The sequence below is a fragment of the Hippopotamus amphibius genome, chromosome 1 (assembly GCF_030028045.1).
Source record: "Hippopotamus amphibius kiboko isolate mHipAmp2 chromosome 1, mHipAmp2.hap2, whole genome shotgun sequence".
Lineage (NCBI taxonomy): Eukaryota > Metazoa > Chordata > Mammalia > Artiodactyla > Hippopotamidae > Hippopotamus > Hippopotamus amphibius.
Genome location: NC_080186.1, coordinates 44,975,665 through 44,994,969, shown reverse-complemented (window position 1 = coordinate 44,994,969; position 19,305 = coordinate 44,975,665). Strand labels below are relative to the sequence as shown.

Below are 19,305 nucleotides of genomic sequence, written 5' to 3'. Positions count from 1 at the left end.
AGAATAGAGGCAGCGACCTTGTCTTATTTCTGTGTTCCTAGCATCTGACCTGGTACTTGGCAAGTGACAGGCACTTATTAAATGCTTGTTGGATGACTGCTGGATAGCTTCATGGTTGGTTTGGTGGGCGAAGGCTTCTGTTCTGGGGCCTGAGTTGAGTGACAGTTCTGATGTAATTGGTTAATTATAATACTCCCAAGCCCCTTCATTTTGAGAAGCAGGGATGTCATGTGAGTCATACGAGCCCTGTTATATGTTTTTGGTTTTATGTTCTTTAATGTAGGAGGGATACTTGCTCTTAATAACGAGAGTCAGCTCTAAGTATCTCTGTAATTCAAGGCACGTTATAAAGTACAGGCGTCTGGATGCTAACTAAGGAACAGTTGTATGGGACTGTTCAGTTCTTTTGTTTTATTTTTCACTATCAGTAACGTCAGCCATTTCACTGTGAATCATTAAAGACAAAATATGAAACGAAAGGGGAAGCCTTTCGTTCTTCAAACCGTTCAGAGGGCAAGGAGTAAAGGATGGATATCCTAGGACAGTTGTTCCTAACAGTGGGCCAGGCCATCCTGGGAGATCCCAAGTATTACAACAGGTTCATGAATCCACACATACATTGCTGTCATCTGAATAATTAGTTTGTCTGACATATTTATAGCCATTTTTCAGAGATTTCTACATGCTGTTTTGGTTAATTAAAATACGGATTCATTTAAAAGCATTACTGAGTTCATGGTAGTTATTTCCTACATTAGTGGATGGAGAATGACTGCTGTCCTGTAGAATTCCACTACATATATATGTGTGTGTGTGTGTGTGTGTGTGTGTGTGTGTGTGTGTGTGTGTGTGTGTGTGTGTAGTCTTTAAAAAGGGTCCTTATATGCAAAAGATTGGGGACCAAAATGGTAGTGGTTTTTTAATAAGAAAAAATTTTCTTAAATTGTGTTAAAATACACATAAAATTTATCATTTTAACTGTCTTTTAGTGTACAGTTCTGTGTCATTAAGTACAATCACATTGTCATTTAACCATCAACCATCATCCAGCTTCAGGACTTTTTTTTTTTTAATGTTTATTATTTATTTATTTATTTATTTTTATTTTTTGGCTGCGTTGGATTATCATTGCTATGCGAGGGCTTTTCTCTAGCTGTGGCGAGCAGGGGCTACTATTCATTGCGGTACGAGGGCTTCTCAGTGCAGTGGCATCTCTTGTTGTGGAGCACAGGCTCTAGGCATGTGGGCTCAGTAGTTGTGGCTTGCAGGCTCTAGAGCGAAGGTTCAGTAGTTGTGGCACACGGGCTTAGTTGCTCTGAGGCATGTGGGATCTTCCTGGCCCAGGGATTGAACCCGTGTCTCCTCCATTGGAGGGCGGATTCTTAACCACTGCGCCACCAGGGAAGTCCCCAGCTTCAGGACTTTTTTAATCTTTTTTTTTTTTTTTTTTTTTTTTTTTTTTTTTTTTTTTTTTAATAAATTTATTTATTAGCTGCGTTGGGTCTTTATTGCTGCGCACAGGCTTTCTCTAGTCGCAGCAAGCAGGGGCCATTCTTTGTTGCAGTGTGTGGGCTTCTCATTGCAGTGGCCTCTCTTGTTACGGAGCACGGGCTCTAGGTGCGCGGGCTTCAGTAATAGTGGCTCACGGGCTCTAGAGTGCAGGCTCAGTAGTTGTGGTGCATGGGCTCATTTGCTCCGCAGCATGTGGAATCCTCCTGGACCAGGGATCAAACCTGTGTCCCTTGCATTGGTATGCAGATTCTTAACCACTGTGCCACCAGGGAAGTCCAGGACTTATTCATCTTTAAAAATATATTTTAAATTTTTCAGAAAGCCTTCTAGTCTTTGAAAAGTCATTGTCACCTTGATATAGGATATCAGCTCTTATATTTTTTGCCTTATCATCTGAAGGCCAAATATTGATATACCTTGGAATATTGAAGTTGACTTTCATACTGTTCACATACCATTCATCTAATAAATGTTAATTATCAAACAATTTACCATGTATTGAGATACAGAATGAGAAAAGACAGACATGGTTCCTGCCCTCCAGGAGCTTATGGACTGTAAAACAGAAAATCATACAAATAAGTAACTACAATTGTAATAAGTGCCATGAAATACAAAAAAGTAGGATGATTAGAGAACATAAAAATAGGCGAATCTAAGATAGTCTTGTGAATAGGAGATTGAAAGGAAGGGTGTGAAGTCATTAAAGGCCTCCCTGATGGGCTTCCTAGGTGGCGCAGTGGTTGAGAATCCGCCTGCCAATGCAGGGAACACGGGTTCAATCCCTGCTCCAGGAAGATCCCACATGCCACGGAGCAACTAAGCCTGTGTGCCACAACTACTGAGCCTATGCTCTTAAAAAAAAAAAAGAAAGAAAGAAAAAAAAGCCTCCCTGAGGAAGTGATACAGAAGCAGAAGGAAGAATGGGGAGAAGGAAAGGAATGTTCTTGAGAGTCAGAATTATGGGTTTGAAGGCCCAGAGACCCTTGACGAATATTCTTCTACAAGTCACAGTCCATTCTTTGTTTCTCTAGAATCCTATGCTACTTTACCTAATTGTGTAGTACTCCAAAAGAAATGCTCTTTCTTTAATTTTTATAACAATCCCATAAAATTAGAATAAGGCTTATTTTGCATGATTGAGTCTCTCTCAAAAAGACTATATCTGTTGCTATGACTTATTCAAGATCATGCCGGTAAATGGTGGAGTAAATTTGAAAATCAGGCTTTCAGACCTCAAGTCCTTTGCTTCCCACCATATCCGATTACCTCTGTGAGGGCTTGGCAGCAGCATGCATTTCTTAACCACCTTTCTTAATATAGTATGGTAGCATGTCAGAAGGGCCAAAGTGTGAAATCTAGAGCCAGATCTACCTGTCTAAATCCTGGCTCTTACTAAAGCTCTCAGGGTGCCTAGCCCATGTTTAGTGCTCAGCAAATGTTAGCTCTTATTACTTTGTTGTCAGTATTACCATGTTGTATGGTGGAATTCTTATATTGTACAGGAGAAAAAAGATCTTTAAAGATTAAAAAGTATTGCTGTCAATACTGTAAACAAGTTGTCTAGGTGACAGTGTCAGACAGATGCTTGGGCTCCTCTACTTTCTGAGTGACCGAGAGCAATTTATTGAAGTTTTCTGAGATCAGTGTCTTCATCTATAAAATGGAAATAGTGTCTTTCAGGGATATTATGAGGGTTAGAGATAATATCTGTAAAGAGTCTAAAATGGTTCTTGGCAAGTGTTAGGTATGCAATAAATAGCAGGTACTATTATAAAAACTTTTAAGTAAATGAAATGAAACAGGTGGTTATCATGTATGGTTTTGTTAGCAAATTATTTAAGTGAGATGATACATATTAAAACAGTTAACTGCAATCAATAAATTTAGCTATCTTTATCATCATCTGATATTATTATTATAGCAGTGGTTCTCAACCAGGGCCATGTGGCAATGTCTGGAGACTTTTTTTTGGGGGGGGGGGTGCTGCTTTGGGTCTTCGTTGGTGTGCACAGGCTTTCTCTAGTTGTGGCAAATGGGGGCTACTCTCCGTTTCATTGCATGGTCTTCTCATTGCGGTGGCTTCTCTTTTTGCAGAGCACAGGCTCTAGGTGCCTGGGCTTCATTAGTTGCAGCGTGTGGGCTCAGTAGTTGCGGCATACAGGCCCTAGAGCTCACGGGCTTCAGTAGTTGCGATGCATGGGCTGTCAAATTTTAGTCACATTTAAGTACCACCGAAATGAACTATTATTTACTTAGTATTTTAAGTTAAATTTATTTTAAAAGCAAACTTATTATCACTGTTGTAAAATGAAAACTAGTTTGACTTGCTACAAATAGATTATAGGTCTGTAGTCCCTTATCTCAAACCCTAGGATATATATCAAAATTTAGATTTTTTTGGATTTTTTAAAATGTAACATAGTATACGTATCATACATTACATAACACTTCTATTGCTATGTGAGGTAGAATCCCCTTAATCAGATACATTAATGCTTTTCTCCTATGAAATATCTGAATATTCATATTAAGTAGGATAAAGAATATAAATAGCTGTGTCAGCCTAGGTCAGATTTTACTGCCAGATCAGGGCTTTTCGGATTTCAGTATTGAGGAGAAGACAATTAAAGTGAAAAAAGACAATAATTTTAAGCTCTGGCTACATACTGTTTGCTCAAGTCCCTGAACCTGAAGGCTTCTTGTCTTTTGTTATAAAAGGAGATTAGAGAGGATTAGAGATGTGTTAAGAACACATCACCTCCAAACTGAGACTTTCTTCCCCAAAGTAACTTTTATACCATTAGAGTCTGTTGGACCTGATTTAAGTTTTGCATTTGTTTTTTGAGCTATTTCATTTATTCGTAAGGATTGATATTTTATGACTTTTATTCCTTCTTAGAGGTCTTTCAAAGAGCAAAGAGAAAACAGTCAAAATTCACTCTTTTACAATTACTCTTTGGACAGTTTTAAAATCTAAGATGTATTATGGAATCCTAGTGATTTTACACTTCCAGTATCTTGAAACAACTTGCTGTTTGATCATCCTAGGAATTATTGCATCATTACTCATCAGTTATTTCAATTGTGGTAAAAAAGACCAATAAGAAAACGGAAGAATGATGAAATCATATAGTATTGCATCATCTTTCAAGAAAAGGTATATAAATAGCCTGAACACACATCTTTCTAGTTTTTTTTAAAGCTTTCATTGAATTCAGTTGCTAATTCAGATTTAAAAAATTTTCCACTCTGATGGAAAAGGAAGAAAATTGCCAATATGTTGAATAATTATTTAAGTAAATCAGAATATGAATGTAGAGAGACAGCACTTTAGAAATTTCTTAAGTGGATACATGCTGAAGGTATACAAAGGTGTATTCAAAAGTGATTGGAAGGATATAGGTGATATTGAAAGGGAAAAAATCACATGCAATAAAATATATTTTTTTAATAAATTTATTTATTTAATTTATTTATTGGCTGCATTGGGTCTTCGTTGCTGCCCATGGGCTTTCTGTAGTTGCTGCGAGTGGGGGCTACTCTTCATTGTGGTGTGCAGGCTCCTCTTGTTGTGGAGCACAGGCCCTAGACGCGTGGGCTTCAATAGTTGTGGCTCACGGGCTCGATAGTTGTGGCTTACGGGCTCTAGAGCACAGGCTCAGTAGTTGTGGCGCATGGGCTTAGTTGCTCTGCGGCATGTGGAATCTTCCCAGGGCAGGGCTTGAACCCATGTCCCCTGCATTGGCAGGCAGATTCTTAACCACTGCGCCACCTAGGAAGTCCCAATAAAATATTTTTCTTTGTGATCATTTCAATTCATCTTTATAAACTTAAGAGTGAAAATGTTTTGCACGATTAGGGTACAAAGAAAATGGCTGAACTCTTCAACAAAATTAAGAGCTGTCAAAAGTTTTTTAAAGTATTGTATTTTGACGGTGCAGATGCAAGAAAAAGAACCAGAAGTAATGAAAAGCTAGAAACTGTTGGAGCTATATCTTCAATTTGAAGGCAGTATTACAAGATGAACACGTTGCAGGTTTATTCATGGTAGCTGATAAGCTGCTAGTTGCGTTGAAAAGGCATTGCCTGTTTCAGATGTATATATCTTCAAAACCTGGAAAATATTTATAATCTTAGTTAAATTTCTATAAAGTTATTGTACATTATCCTGTCATTCTTATTTCTGTAAATTTTTTGTGAAAAGACAACTATAGAAAGGGTCCAGTGGATGCAGGTGTAAATGATGATGCCGATTTTGCTGGTATACTGAGGGTTAATCAGAAGGTTTGCAAGAAAATTGAAAAGGAAGTAACTTTTCCATTATGATCCAGTGTTATTTAATGTTGCTTAAGTATGTCACTGAATACCATTTCCCATACTGCCTAAAATTATCTCAAGCATGTCCCGGTCTTGGGAGTCCATCTTGTAAGTTGCTGTTGAAAGAATAAATGATTGGACTTGCAGTTATCATGGCAGACTGAACACACGCATCAGATCTTGTTCCTTCCCCCTAAACTCTCCTAAACTACAGTAAAAGGACTTTTAAAAAGACATAAATCCATAAATAGGAGAGGAGACAACAGCAACAAAGTTTTCAAAGCTGGAGAGCAGATGGTTGAGACAGCTGACTTAGCAGATTCCAGAGGCAAATCTGAAGTTGGTAGTGGGGCAAGCACTGAGTACCTCTGGAACCAAGGGTGAAGGGACAGGTACTAAAACGAGGAGGTTTGGGTGAAAGCTGTTTGAAAACTAGTTAGATACCTAGATTCTTCTAGGTGGTGCTTCTCCCTCATTCCAGCAGAATTTGAGGTTCACCCTCTAGAGAGAGTAGGGCACTGGGTCTCTGGACTGGGAGAGTTCACAGTTGCGGGTACTTTACCTAAAGCATAAGGATGTGTTCGATAGCTCTGTTCCCCACTTGGCTTCCCTGAGCACTGGGGACCAGGCCCTCCAGACAGGGTACTGGAAGACTCTTCTTTGGAAACTGTGATCAAACCAAGAAGAAAGACCCAAAGTTACTGAATTGAGTACTCAACCCCCAAAAAGGTCCACACAGATCACCTGTTGTGAAGCCTGTTGTCAGTAATCTCCAATCGTGTATTCAAAGCTGTGGTCAATAATCTCCAGTACTCACAGCTTTCGGTCAGCTCTTTAGGAGGTCCCAGTCAGTCATGAGCTAAGGATCACTAGATTTTGAGGAAAGTCTCCAATATAGAAGATAGAGACCAAAAGAAGCAAAGAGGGAAAAAGTAGGTTGGAGAAACTGTAAAACAAACAAAAAACCAAAAATCACCAAGATCCTCAGAAATAAGAGAGTGTATTGCATCCTGAAACAAAAATAGGATTGTGAAATAAAAAGGATCACTCAAATGACATAAAAGAGCTCTTGAAATTAAAAACATGATGGCAGAAATAATTTTTTTTAATTAATTAATTATTTATTTATTTACTCAGGCTGCATTGGGTCTTTGTTGCTGTGCGTGGGCTTTCTCTAGTTGTGGCGAGTAGGGGCTACTCTTCGTTGTGGTGCGAGGGCCTCTTCATTGCAGTGGCTTCTCTTGTCACGGAGCTCGGGCTCTAGGTGCGTGGGCTTCAGTAGTTGTGGCATATGGGCTCAGTAGTTGTGCCTCACAGGCTCTAGAGCTCAGGCTCAGTAGTTGTGGTGCATGGGCTTAGTTGCTCCGCGGCATGTGGGATCTTCCTGGAGCAGGGATCAAATTTGTCTCCCCTGCATTGGCAGGCAGATTCTTAACCACTGCACCACCAGGGAAGTCCCAGAAATCATTTTAAGTATAGTTTTAAATACTTTTTTAGTGCTTACATCCATAATTATAAATAATACACTTATACTATTACTTCTTGTAACTTTAGACATTATCTTTGTAGTGTAGTAGATTAACACACTTATACTTCTCAATCTTCTTTTCTCCCTTCTCCTAATATAGTTACAATATTTAAAAATTATAATATTTACCTTTGGCTTTTAAAAGTTATACTTAAATTTCTTTCTTATACTATCAAGTATAAATAAAATCAGTTTCACTTGTGAGTTCTCTCTCCCCACCTATTCTTGCTCATAGGGGCACCTAGAATTGAAAAGGAAGAGAAGCTAGTTTAGTAAATAACCTTACTTAAGTAAAGTATAAAGTTTGTTCTTTTGGGGGGCTGGGATTTATAATAAAGGTACTCTTACCTGTCATGCATCATAAGCAGAGTAGGATATCTGTGTTTCACTTCCTAGTTTTGCATTTTCAAGACTGTTGAAGTATAACTGCTTTTTAGAGGACAGGTGTGGACTTTTCCTTGGTAACTTGCTCAAGTGACTGAACTGCTACTGTACTGTTTTCCATACTGTTTTGACTATGATCCAAAATAAGTATTTTATATGTTTGTGTGTGTGTGTGTATATCTCTGTGCCTGTCTTTCTATCTATCTGAAATGAAATCTCTTTAATCCTTTGGACTGAGTTGGCTTTCTTTTTTTTTTTAATTAATTTATTTATTTATTTTATTGGCTGTGTTGGGTTTTTTTTTTGCTGTGTGCCGGCTTTCTTTAGTTGCAGTGAGTGGGGGCTACTCTTCGCCATGGTGCGCGGGCTCCTCATTGCCGTGGCTTGGCTTCTCTTGTTGCGGAGCATGGGCTCTAGGTGCGTGGGCTTCAGTAGTTGCCGCACATGGGCTCAATAGTTGTGGCTCATGGGCTCTAAAGCGCAGGCTCAGTAGTTGTGGCGCACAGGCTTAGCTGCTCCGTGGCATGTGGGATCTTCCTGGAGCAGGGCTCGAACCCGTGTCCCCTGCATTGGCGGGTGGATTCTGAACCACTGCGCCACCTAGGAAGCCCTGAGTTGGCTTTCTTGATAGTCTGTACTAATGTGTTTTCTTTCTTTCTTGACGTAGGCAGTTGACAAGTACTTCAAGCTTCCTCATGCTTCCAGTAAACCGCCTCGGATTTCAGGAAGCCTAGTGGACAATTCTTATAAAACATTAAGATTTGCCTTTAGAGCATCACTAAAAACTGCCATCTATCGAATAACTACGACATTTGGTGAACATCTGAAGTAAGTTTACCTGTTTTTGTTCCATGATAATTCACTTTCCGGCGTTCACTGGAGAAACGGGTATGAGAATTATAAAGGTTTGTAAGTTGAAAGTATTCTTTTGGGACCTTCATGATTCTCCTACTGGGAATTAACAGCTTGGATTTAGATTTAGTATTTACACTTTATAATTTGACCTATCATGTAAGCTTTGGGGCCTTCTTTCAAATGGGTAAAAAAAAAAAAAGAGGATAGAAAGTTATAAAAGCAGCAAATGTAATTATATATTGTTTTTTTAAATTACTAAAATATCCTTAAGGGAGAAAAAAAGCAAAATGAGTACTTCTCAAGAAAAGCATATTAAAAATAATTCTGTTATTACATCTTGGTCAGCAAACTAAGACTTGGGGTGAGCAGAATATTCCATAAATGAGTCCTTGGTACTTTGTGAATCATGCTGGAAAAACAATGACAGATCATATCACTTTCAGAAACAGAACCAGAAAGAAAACCACAAATGCCAAACCTGTATATATTTAGTTTCATTGATGTTTACTGCTTTCTTTTCATGAAATAATCTAGCTAGGCAGCATAAGGGATACTAGTTTATTAACTAAATTTTGTTTATCATAATTATAAATAAACTTTAAAAGATATAAGAGATTGTTTTTTTCTGTATGCAATCAATAAATAGTTTAGAACTTCCTCAAACCACTTGCTTTTAGAAACAGTAGTGTATTTCCTTTTACTTCCATAAGGCAGACACGTAAGGCAGACTACATGCATGTCAGTACATACATAAGGCAGCAGCAGGGTTTTATGGAACACTGGTTCCATGTGGGAATATGAAAGAGCTGTAGATAATCCCCTATCCTTAAGAGGTTTATTCATTTGTTTAAAAACAAACAACAAAAAAATTCTATTTATTGAGTGCCTTCTAGATCTGTGCTCTCCAGTATGATATTGCTGTTTAAATTATTTAAATTTGAATAAAATTGAAAATCCATTTTGTCAGTTACATTGGCCACATTTCAAGTCCTCAATAAGTGCACATGGCTAGTGGTTACCGTATTAGACAGCTTAGGCAGTCTACCGTATTAGACATTTTCATCATTGCAGAAAGTTCTATTGGACAGTGCTGTTCTAGACAATACATTTAGCATTTTCACTTACTCTTCCCAAAGAGGTAGAAGTGTAGAGATTATTGTGATTGTACAGATATGGAAACTGAGACTCGAAAAAGTTAAGAACTTGCCTAATAGCACAATCTAGTCAGTGTTAGAACATGAACCTGAAATCAGGTCTTTCTTGCTCTTAAAATTCCACCTTCTTACCCTGTACAACATTAGACTCCTTCTAGGATGTAAACTGCCATGTAGGGTACTCTCAGATAATGCTCAATGAATTTAGATAATGAAATACATATGATATATATTGATGATACAGCAAAAACAGGAGGAAAAGGGGAAAAATGAATATCTTAGATAAGAAAGGGAGATAGATGACTGTTTAAAAAATTATGAGAATGAAACTCTGCCTTAGTTTCTTTTCTCTGAGAAGAGCCATATTTTTTTATATGTACCAAAATTGATGAGTTCAGGAGAGACTATTTTGTACAAATATAGGATAGAAATGGTATAGTAGAAATGTTAGATTTGGAATTAAAACATTTGGGCATATGTCTGGTTATGTTATTCACTATCTGTAGTTGTGGGCAAGTTACCTATTGATTTAAGTAACTTGCCTGAGGTTATATAGGTAGTAAGTTGCAGAACCAGAATTTAGACTCAAGTCTTTCTGACCCTAGAATTTTATCTACAAACCTCTGGAAATCATTCTGATACTGTTTACCCTCCCATGAAAAGGGTTTGTTATCCATTCCACTTTGTTTCATTTGCAGTTAAGAGAGATAAAATGGGATGATACATATGTAAAGCCCACACTGCTTTATATATTGTTGTGACAACAGCTATTATTACTGTATAATACCTGGTTTATTCATTCCCCAAAACGTCACCTCTGAGAACCAGGTATAAATGAAGTAAACACTTGAGGTGTGAAAATTAACACAGACCAGTTATGTGTTGGAGAAATTCATTTTATACCTATTTACTCATTTATTTATTTGGCTATGCTGGGTCTTCGTTGCAGCATGTGGGATCTAGTTCCCTACCAGGGATGGAAGCTGGGCCCCCTGCATTGGGAGCACAGAGTCTTAGCCACTAGACCACCAGGGAAGTCCCCCTATTTACTCTTTTTTTAAAATTAATTAATTAATTAATTAATTAATTTTACTGGCTGTGTTGGGTCCTTTTTGCTTTGTGCAGGCTTTCTTTTAGTTGTGGTGAGTGGGGGCTACTCTTTGTTGTGGTGCGCAGGCTCCTCATTGCCGTGGCTTCTCTTGTTGTGGAGCACAGGCTCTAGGTGCATGGGCTTCAGTAGTTGCAGCACATGGGCTCAGTAGTTGTGGCTCACAGGCTCTAAAGTGCAGGCTCAATATTTGTGGCACACGGGCTTAGTTGCTCCGCAGCACGTGGGATCTTCCTGGAGCAGGGCTTGAACCCGTCCGTGTCCCCTGCATTGGCAGGTGTATTCTCAACCACTGCGCTACCTAGGAAGCCCCCCCTATTTATTCTTAATTTAGGCAAATTTGATGTACTGGTTTTCCAGCCTATAGCTTATTAAAATTTGAGAGGAAGACTGCTATTAGAGTCAAGAATATTAACAATAGTAAGAGATAATACAGTGCCTGCTAGCAGAGGGGAGTCATGAGAAAAGCTGCAGACATGATGTCTGAAAAAGTTCGGAGCCATTTAGTTAGAGGTGACAGCTTTACTGGCATCTAGAGGGAGTCTGAACAGTAAAATACACTTGAGATGGTTCAGTTAGTCACAGCTACATAGTTTAAGAAAGTAGAGATGTAAATGTATAAGGTGTTTTAGGATGATTTATAGCAAAATTATTATAATAAGACGACACATTTGAAAGTGGCAACCTTAAGTTACCTGGAATTTTATCATTCAATAATGATATATTACTATCAACAACTAGAAAACCAGACTTTTTATTGTATTGAATTTCTGCCCAAAAGTTTAAAAGGAAGTTATATACTAGTTTCAATATATATTTCCCCCATTTTTGTCAAGGTAATATATTTTTGTGGGAGTGAGGGTGGGGAGAGAACTCAGTTTTCCCATCCAAGACATAACTTATGTTCAAAGGGAAAAGTAAATCTAAACCACCAAGCTGTTACCTTTGAAAACGATTAGTGGAATCTATTGTATTTTAACCAAACATTTTAGTTTAAAGGATTTTATATTAAAGGCAATTCAAATACTCCACAACTCAAAGATAATGTTGGAATCTGGTTTAAATAAAATAATAAAATCCAGAAAATCTACTGCAAGGTCTGGAACTCTGCACAGCAGGTTCCACAGCAGAGCAGGTTAAAATCGATGCCTTCACTTGTCAGTCTTAATTTGCTTTGGTCTTTTAGAAGGTAGAAGCGTGCCGTTACTGAATGCAAGCCCCCCTCCTCATTAGATTAAGGAGGATTTTCATCCAGCTTTTTCAGAAGTACTAAATAAGTGAAGATTTCTATTTATTTTTAATTGTTTTGAAAAATATTGACTCTGTGCTCTGTGGTTCATTTAATATGCTTAATGTAAAATAAAGCTTATGCTTTGAATTTATGTTTCATTTAGTGCTGTGCAAGCATCTGCAGAACATCAGAAAAGACTTCAACAGTTCTTGGAGTTCAAAGAATAGTTAAGTAATATAAACTGTGTTCATTACACTGCTGATACAACTACAGATGGGACAGTAAATGTTCAGCATTCTTGGATCAGAAGAAAATGGACTAATTAGATGCTTCCTTTGTCGTGGTGGTTGCTTTGAAAACTATACTTTAATGGGAGAAATCATGGAAAGAAATTCTCAACATAATAACTGAAAACTGCCTTTTCTGTACCAATTGCTTTTTGTGTGTGTGGTATAATAAAATCTTTATTTAATTTTACAGAAGCATATATGGCAGTAGAAATGTTTGTAGTTTATATAGCTTAATAATAATTAGAAAATTTTTAGAATTTACTTTTGAGAGGTGTAGAGTCATTTCAAAAGGTATTGATAAAATAGGTTGACTTGATCTAGTCTTCCTTTGTAATCGTTCTGAGAGTTTAGCTCTCTGTAAACTCAGAATACATAAACTTTTTTAGAGTAGTTTCTGTTTACTAAAGGATACAAACAGTAACAGTGAAGAAAAAGTCACAGAAAATATTGTCTAAAGGACATATTTTGTTAATCTGCTAGGTTATGTTTTTGTTTTCAGAGACAAATTAAATTTGCATGATTGTCCAAAAAAGGTCTCAATTTACAGATGCTAACTCTAATTCTAAAGGAATGTGGAAAAATTCGGTTCTTAAGTTACAAGATTAAACATTCACATTTGGTTTTTGAAAGACAATGGACCGACATCTATGAATTTAACAAATAAGCGTATGGGTATTTTCTCAACTAGTTTTGCTTTCTTTTTCTGGAACAAAACATTAAGTGATGCCGAGTTTTTCAAGTGAGAGAAAAAGTTTTGCAAGAAAAACCAGGAAAATTTCCCCTTTTTTTCCTACCCTCATCTTCATTAGATCAAATTATTTTGTAAAGCTTAATTGGCCTCACAGAGAGAGCAACCTTTGCTTTGTTAACTGGCTAATTAAAATATATTAGGAAAATCTTTACAGCCAGAAACAACTTAGTCATCAAGTAGCAAATGAAACCAAAATGTCAGAGGGATTACTGTACTTAGGAGTATGTTGTATGTCCCAAAAATGAGTAGGTTATTTTATAATTTATTAGATCAACTTTGGAGATGCAAGATTGGAAATCCTACTGGTAGATATTCACTGGACTAGCTTTGGACTGAAATGCTCCCTTGTGATTCTTTTCCCATTATCTTTTCCCTCTAATGTCCCCTGACTTTTTTCTTTAAAGTCAGCACAGTATTGTGTGTGAGTCTTTAATGTGCTGTATATGTCTACCATTTGTCTGATTACTTGATGTATTATATCTTGATTTATTTGTTGCCCCTTCAACCAGCACATGCCAAATTATAATGACTCCTGCTGGCCTTTAAAGTGTCTTTATGAGACAGTTTCCCAGTTGTCAAGTGTTCGCAGTATTTAGGCTGTTGCCTTTTTTTTTTTTTGCATCTGAAGTGGAGTTGATCCCTTTTTTGAATGTAAAAGTTGAATTTTGAATGTGAAAGTTACTTACAAATGACCAGAAAATTGTGGCTAGGTTGACTGAGAACTGAGTTCCATATTTTAAAGCCATTGAACTTTTTGTATTCCCTTCTCTGTGCTTTCCCTGGCTGAGGCTTTTTGGGAGAAAAGGACTCTTAACCTTATGCTTCCATAAAGAAGAATTTAAACTCTGACTTACTTAGATAAAATGTCTGGCTTTGTTTAGGTTTTTGTCATTTCCCGTATACTTCGGGCAAATGTGTATTTGATGAGCAATGTAGAAATTTCTGAGGTGTTCATCCCTATTTTTTCTCAAGAGGATGTGCTATGTACACAATACAGGTCACATTATGTCTGCCTGGTGGAAATTTGGAAACTGCCTCCCCAAATCTGGATTGTATTTAGTAGATAAGGAAGTTGGTTCCTTTTCCTCATTGTGTTAATAATCTACACATCATCTGTTGGAGTAGGGTATGGCTCAATCACCTGTTATGAAAGAGAGCTCTTTTGCCTGTATACAGGGAGGAGGATCTTAGGAAGGCCTGCAAGAGGAGAGAAGAATTTCCTTTGATGAAGTCACATCCTGCCTGTGAACCCGCCGATACTGTATGTAACATTGGCCTGAAAATTAAAGTGTTCCTTACAAGCTTTTCTCTGACTGTCAGTACAAAATGTGCTTGTATCAGCTCATGTAATGTTTTCTTGACCCTTATGGAAGGTATAAATCCATGTAACTTCTTTCCTAGAGAACTGGGACACTGTCCTAGAATTTTAAAAAAACTTGTATAGTTGAGTGGACATGGATAAGCAATATTTTGTTACTTTGCTGGGTTTATTCCTTAGCAATTGTTCTGTGTGTCTTCCTGTAAATATGGTAATCTGTTTATATCCTTTTGTATATCACTGGTAACTGAATTGGGTAGAAAAATAAATTGATGGTTTTTTTTACAGTGAGACTATTAATTGAAACATGTATATCTGTGAGGTCAGTTATTTAATTGCTGGGGGCAGGCGGGGGAGGTTCTTGGCCATTTGAATTCAGTCTCAGAGTTGTTGTTTACAAAACCCAAAGCACTTTTTGAGAAATCAGCTCTTGCCCCTGACTGGGCTAATATGGTGGGTGATCTGTGTTTAATGGTAACTCCAAGGAACCTGAATTCGAAAAGTCTCTTTTTTTGTTGTCTTGGCTGCCTTTTTTTTCCTCGAAACCAAACAAAGGATGCAGGTGCTGAAAGCCATTTCTTACCAGAGGTTTCTTTTCTTGTCAGAATAATGTTTCTAAATGGATCATGTTCCACCAGGCGGAAAGTAATGTTTCAGCTTTACTTAAGTTAGCCTGAACTTCACCTCAGGGGAGCTGAGTACTGTCCTAAGGCCCTCAACTTTCTTGTTTGCTTTCCCAATCCATAGTTATCTGTCTTTAAAATCCAATACTTAAAACAAAGGTGACTTTAATTCATCAGTTAATAATCCAGCTACTCTTAAAACTGCTGCCCACCATTTAAAAATAAGCAAAATCGTTATTGTTTTGAGGGGTAAGAGGAGGGATAGACAGCACACACCGCCGTAGAGTTTTCAGTCTTTGTCCTAAGCAGCCTTGGCAGTTGCTGTAGTGATAGTCACATCGATGTGGCGCTAGCTAATCAACCAAAAATACTTACTGAATGTCTATTACGGCCCAGCTATTGGAAACAAATCGACCTGCAAATGAGACAGTCCTCGTCCTCCAGGAGTGTATCATCCAGCGCAGTGGCGTTTGAAACTTGGAATCAGAAGCATCGTACACACAGGGAGTGCTTATTAGAGGTGCAGAGTCTGGGCTGCATTTCCATACAGATTCTGCTTCAGGAGGTCTGGACTGGTTCCCAAGAGATGTCGTTTGTAACCAATTCTAAGCAGTGGTCTGAGAATCACATTGTGAGAAGGATTTATCTTAGGTCAGGAGTTGCCAAATTTAGCGTGCATCAGAATCACTTGGAAAGCTTATGAAAACAGATTACTGGGCCCCCTTGCCAGTTTCAGTTTCCATGAGTCTGAGGTGGGACCCCAAGAATTTGTATTTCTAACAAGTGTCCAGACACTGGATGCTGCTAGTCAGGAGACCCACTTTGAGAACTGCTCTTCTCGTGGATTTTCTCACATGTGTTCTCTCAGATGAGTGTCTGAAGCATATGAAATGTGATTTTTTTGTAGAGTTCTTACATCTGATTCATTGGTTGGAAAGCTTGAAGAATGTGGTTAGATCCCATAGGTAGTGCAGGAATGCTGAGAAATATTCAGCTGTTTGGATGCTTGTCTTGAAACTGCAGCAGGGATCGGACGTGAGTCGCTCTCTCGCACCGTTATGTGCTCCTGCCATGTTGTTCCCTTTGCCTGACTTTCTGTCTTGGCAAACTTCCCGTTTTTCACAGTGAGGTTAGTTTAGCCTTCCGTTATGCGCCTAGATAGATTTCAATGTGTTTTTTTCATGCTTTGTCATTCTTTCTTTTTTGGACCTTTATCATATTGAATTGTAACTTAACTGATTACAAATCTGCTTCCCCTTGTAGATTATGAGTTCTCTCTCCTTCCAGGATTCCAGTTATACTTTCTCAGTGTATCACCTCTGTCTTAACCTGTCTTTTCTACTTTACTATTTTTGACTTTTGATGCTTTATTCTGGATAGTTTCTTCTGACCTATCTTATAAGTCATTTTCCTCAACTCTGTCTAATCGGTAAACTTATCTATTATAGTAACAATAGTTTCCTCGATAAGTAAGTGAAAATTTAGCAGTCCTTTTTTTTTCTCTTTCCAGAAAAATACCTGTATTTTTTTGTAAAATACAAATCTATGCTTATATTTAGTCATTAGTATATGCTGTTATTTCAGTAAAAGAATTCAGGCCACAGACGTGGAGAAAATATTTGCAAATCACGTATCTGATAATAGACTTGTATCTAAAATATACAAAGAACCCTTAAAACTCAACAATAAGAAAACAGATAACACATAACTGAAGACAATACAGGTGGTATATGAAAAAGCATATGAGAAGGTGCTCAATATCATATGTCATTAGGGAAATGCAAATAAAAAAAATAGTATGCCACTACACATCTATTAGATTAGTTAAAATAAAAACTGATATTACCAAGTACTGGTGAGGATGTGGAGCAACAGGAACTACAGTTCTGTTAGGGCTGCTGTAACAAAATAGCATCAACCATAGTTTATAAATAACAGAAAGTTACTGCTCATAGTTCTGGAGGCCAGGACGGCCAAGATCACTGCACCAGCAAGGTTGGGTAAGGACCCTCTTCCTGGTTCATAGCTGCCACCTTCTGGCTATGTCCTCACACAATGTAAAGGGCTAGGGATCTCTACGTGAGGCACTGTGATATTGTGATTTATAATAAGAAGTGTATATTTGGTCTTTTCCCCCTTTCCTGGCATAGAGCTACAAAAACCTTTGGAATTTCCTAAGTGATGAGAGCAATAAGGTGTCTTGTTGTGTTAATGAAGTGACTTTTGGAAAGCCCCTAGCTAACCTAAGGATGAGGGCTGGTCACCAGAGGAAAATACCATGATTAGAGGGTTGTCATTTTCAGTCTCACCCCCGTGACCTCCGTGCAGGGGAAAGGGGCTGGAGGTGGAATCAGTTGCCAATGGCCAATGACTTAATCCATTATGCCTATGTAATAAAGCCTCCATAAAAACCCAAAAAGATGGGGTTTGTAGGGTCTTCAGGTTGGTGAACATGTGGAGGTGCTGGGAAAAGGGTGCATTCAGAGAGGACATAGAAGCTTGGTGCCCATCCCCACATACTTTGCCCCCCTGCATCTCTTCCATCTGGAAGCTCACCTGTATCCTTTTTTTTTTTTAATTTTATTGGCTGCATTGGGTTTTTGTTGATGCAAGTGGGCTTCCTCTAGTTGTGGTGAGCAGGGGCTACTCTTCATTGCAGCGCGTGGGCTTCTCATTGTGGTGGCTTCTCTTGCTGCAGAGCACGGGCTCTAGGTGCGGGGGCTTCAGCAGGTGTGGCTCACAGGCTTAGCTGCTCCACAGCATGTGGGATCTCCCTAGACCAGGGCTCGAACCCATGTCCCCTTTAGGGCTGGTGAAAGATAACATCACAGCTCTGGGCCCTGTTGCTGCTGGCAGCCTGAGCATAGCTCCCTCCTTCTCTGCCAGAGCGCTTCTTTCTCCAGATCACAGCTCCAGTGGCCACACAGAGAACCAGGCCAGCAATGATGCCCGTGATGGGGACAGAGGGCTGAGGAGGTTCCCATCTCAGGGTGATGGGCTCAGGCAGCCCCTCGTGCTGCACATGGCATGTGTATCTCTGCTCCTCTCCAGAAGGCACCACCACAGCTGCCCACTTCTGGAAGGATCCATCCGCTGCAGGCCTGGTCTCCACAAGCTCTGTGTCCTGGGTCAGATCCTCCCCGTCATGTTGCCAGGTCAGTGTGATCTCTGCAGGGTAGAAGTCCAGGGTCCAGCACCTCAGGGCAACCTCAAGGTCAGAGATGGGGTAGCGGGTCACATGTGTCTTTGGAGGGTCTGCGCGCTGCAGCGTGTCCTTCCCGGTTTCCAGGTGTCTGCTGAGCCACTCCATGCACGTGCCCTTCAGGTAGTTCCTGTCGCGTTCTGCCTCACCGGAGTCCTCCCATTTGCGCTTGGTGATCTGAGCCACCATGTCCGCCGCGGTCCAGGAGCGCAGGTCCTCATTCAGGGCGATGAAATCCGCGCCATCGTAGGCGAATTGTTCATACCCATGGAGGAGCTGTCGGTCCGGCCCCACATCGCAGCCGTACATCCACTCTAGCAGTCCTTTTTAGAATTACTTTAGTTTTCATCTTTAGCAGACCATATCTACAGTTCTGAAATCCAGAGGTTTTTTTGTTTGTAAGTTTGGTGACAAAACATGTTTGGCAGCTAAACCTGACCTTATCTGATATGAGGCTATTTGTAGACTTAATTTATTCCATGTAGTATGACTATGTTTACATTCACTGTAGTGTGATTATAAGGTGCTGTTCCAGATCCCACGGGAGTGTTATGTAATAGCCATCTTTATTACCTTTCTAAAATCTGAAAAATTCTTTATTTGAAACATCTGGCCTCAGGAGTTTAAGACAAGGTGTTGTAGACCTGTTTTTGTAAAAAGCTGTTAATTCTTCCATTTATTCATTCAGCATTTACTAACTGCCTGCTGTATACCAGGCCCTGTGGTAGGCATTGATAGTACAAACATACCCCATTAGAGTTCTTAGAGTTCTTCCTTGTGTGTAAGGAGTAAGTGGAGGTAACCCTTGTTTGCAGAGACCTTTTTTCTACTTATTTACGGAATGGATGTGTCTTGCTATGTGCCGTCCCATTGTTGATTGAGCATCTGTTCTGTTCCTAGCCTGCCCAGAATGCAGCATCTCTTTAGGTGTCCTGCTGCTCTCCGACTTTGTCTCTTGCATTATTTTTCAGGAGCTGTGTGGTTCTATCTTGTCTTTAATTGCTAAAGTTCTCCCTGCACACACATTAT

General features: G+C 39.0%; 2 protein-coding genes across 3 annotated transcripts in view; one reads left to right on the top strand and one right to left on the bottom strand.

The window, feature by feature from the left end:
• Nucleotides 1-14,720, top strand: part of NDC1 (NDC1 transmembrane nucleoporin) — a 48,486-nt gene extending 33,766 nt beyond the window's left edge. The window contains exons 17-19 of one of the 2 annotated variants that reach the window (XM_057711287.1): nucleotides 8,412-8,572; nucleotides 12,256-12,319; nucleotides 14,310-14,720. In XM_057711287.1, the coding sequence (XP_057567270.1) occupies nucleotides 8,412-8,572; nucleotides 12,256-12,319 (225 nt within the window). In that variant the 3' untranslated portion in view covers nucleotides 14,310-14,720. Of the gene's footprint in view, nucleotides 1-8,411; nucleotides 8,573-12,255 lie in introns of both variants that reach the window. The other variant, XM_057711297.1, reaches the window with a different exon arrangement.
• A 1,907-nt stretch (nucleotides 14,721-16,627) lies between these two features.
• LOC130838337 (putative HLA class I histocompatibility antigen, alpha chain H) lies at nucleotides 16,628-18,591 on the bottom strand. The gene is made up of 2 exons (XM_057711273.1): nucleotides 17,896-18,591; nucleotides 16,628-17,171 (listed from the first exon to the last, which is right to left on the bottom strand). Exons 1-2 carry the CDS (start codon nucleotides 18,583-18,585, stop codon nucleotides 17,115-17,117), a joined length of 747 nt encoding a protein of 248 aa, XP_057567256.1. The 5' UTR covers nucleotides 18,586-18,591; the 3' UTR covers nucleotides 16,628-17,114.
• Nucleotides 18,592-19,305: the final 714 nt, after the last annotated feature.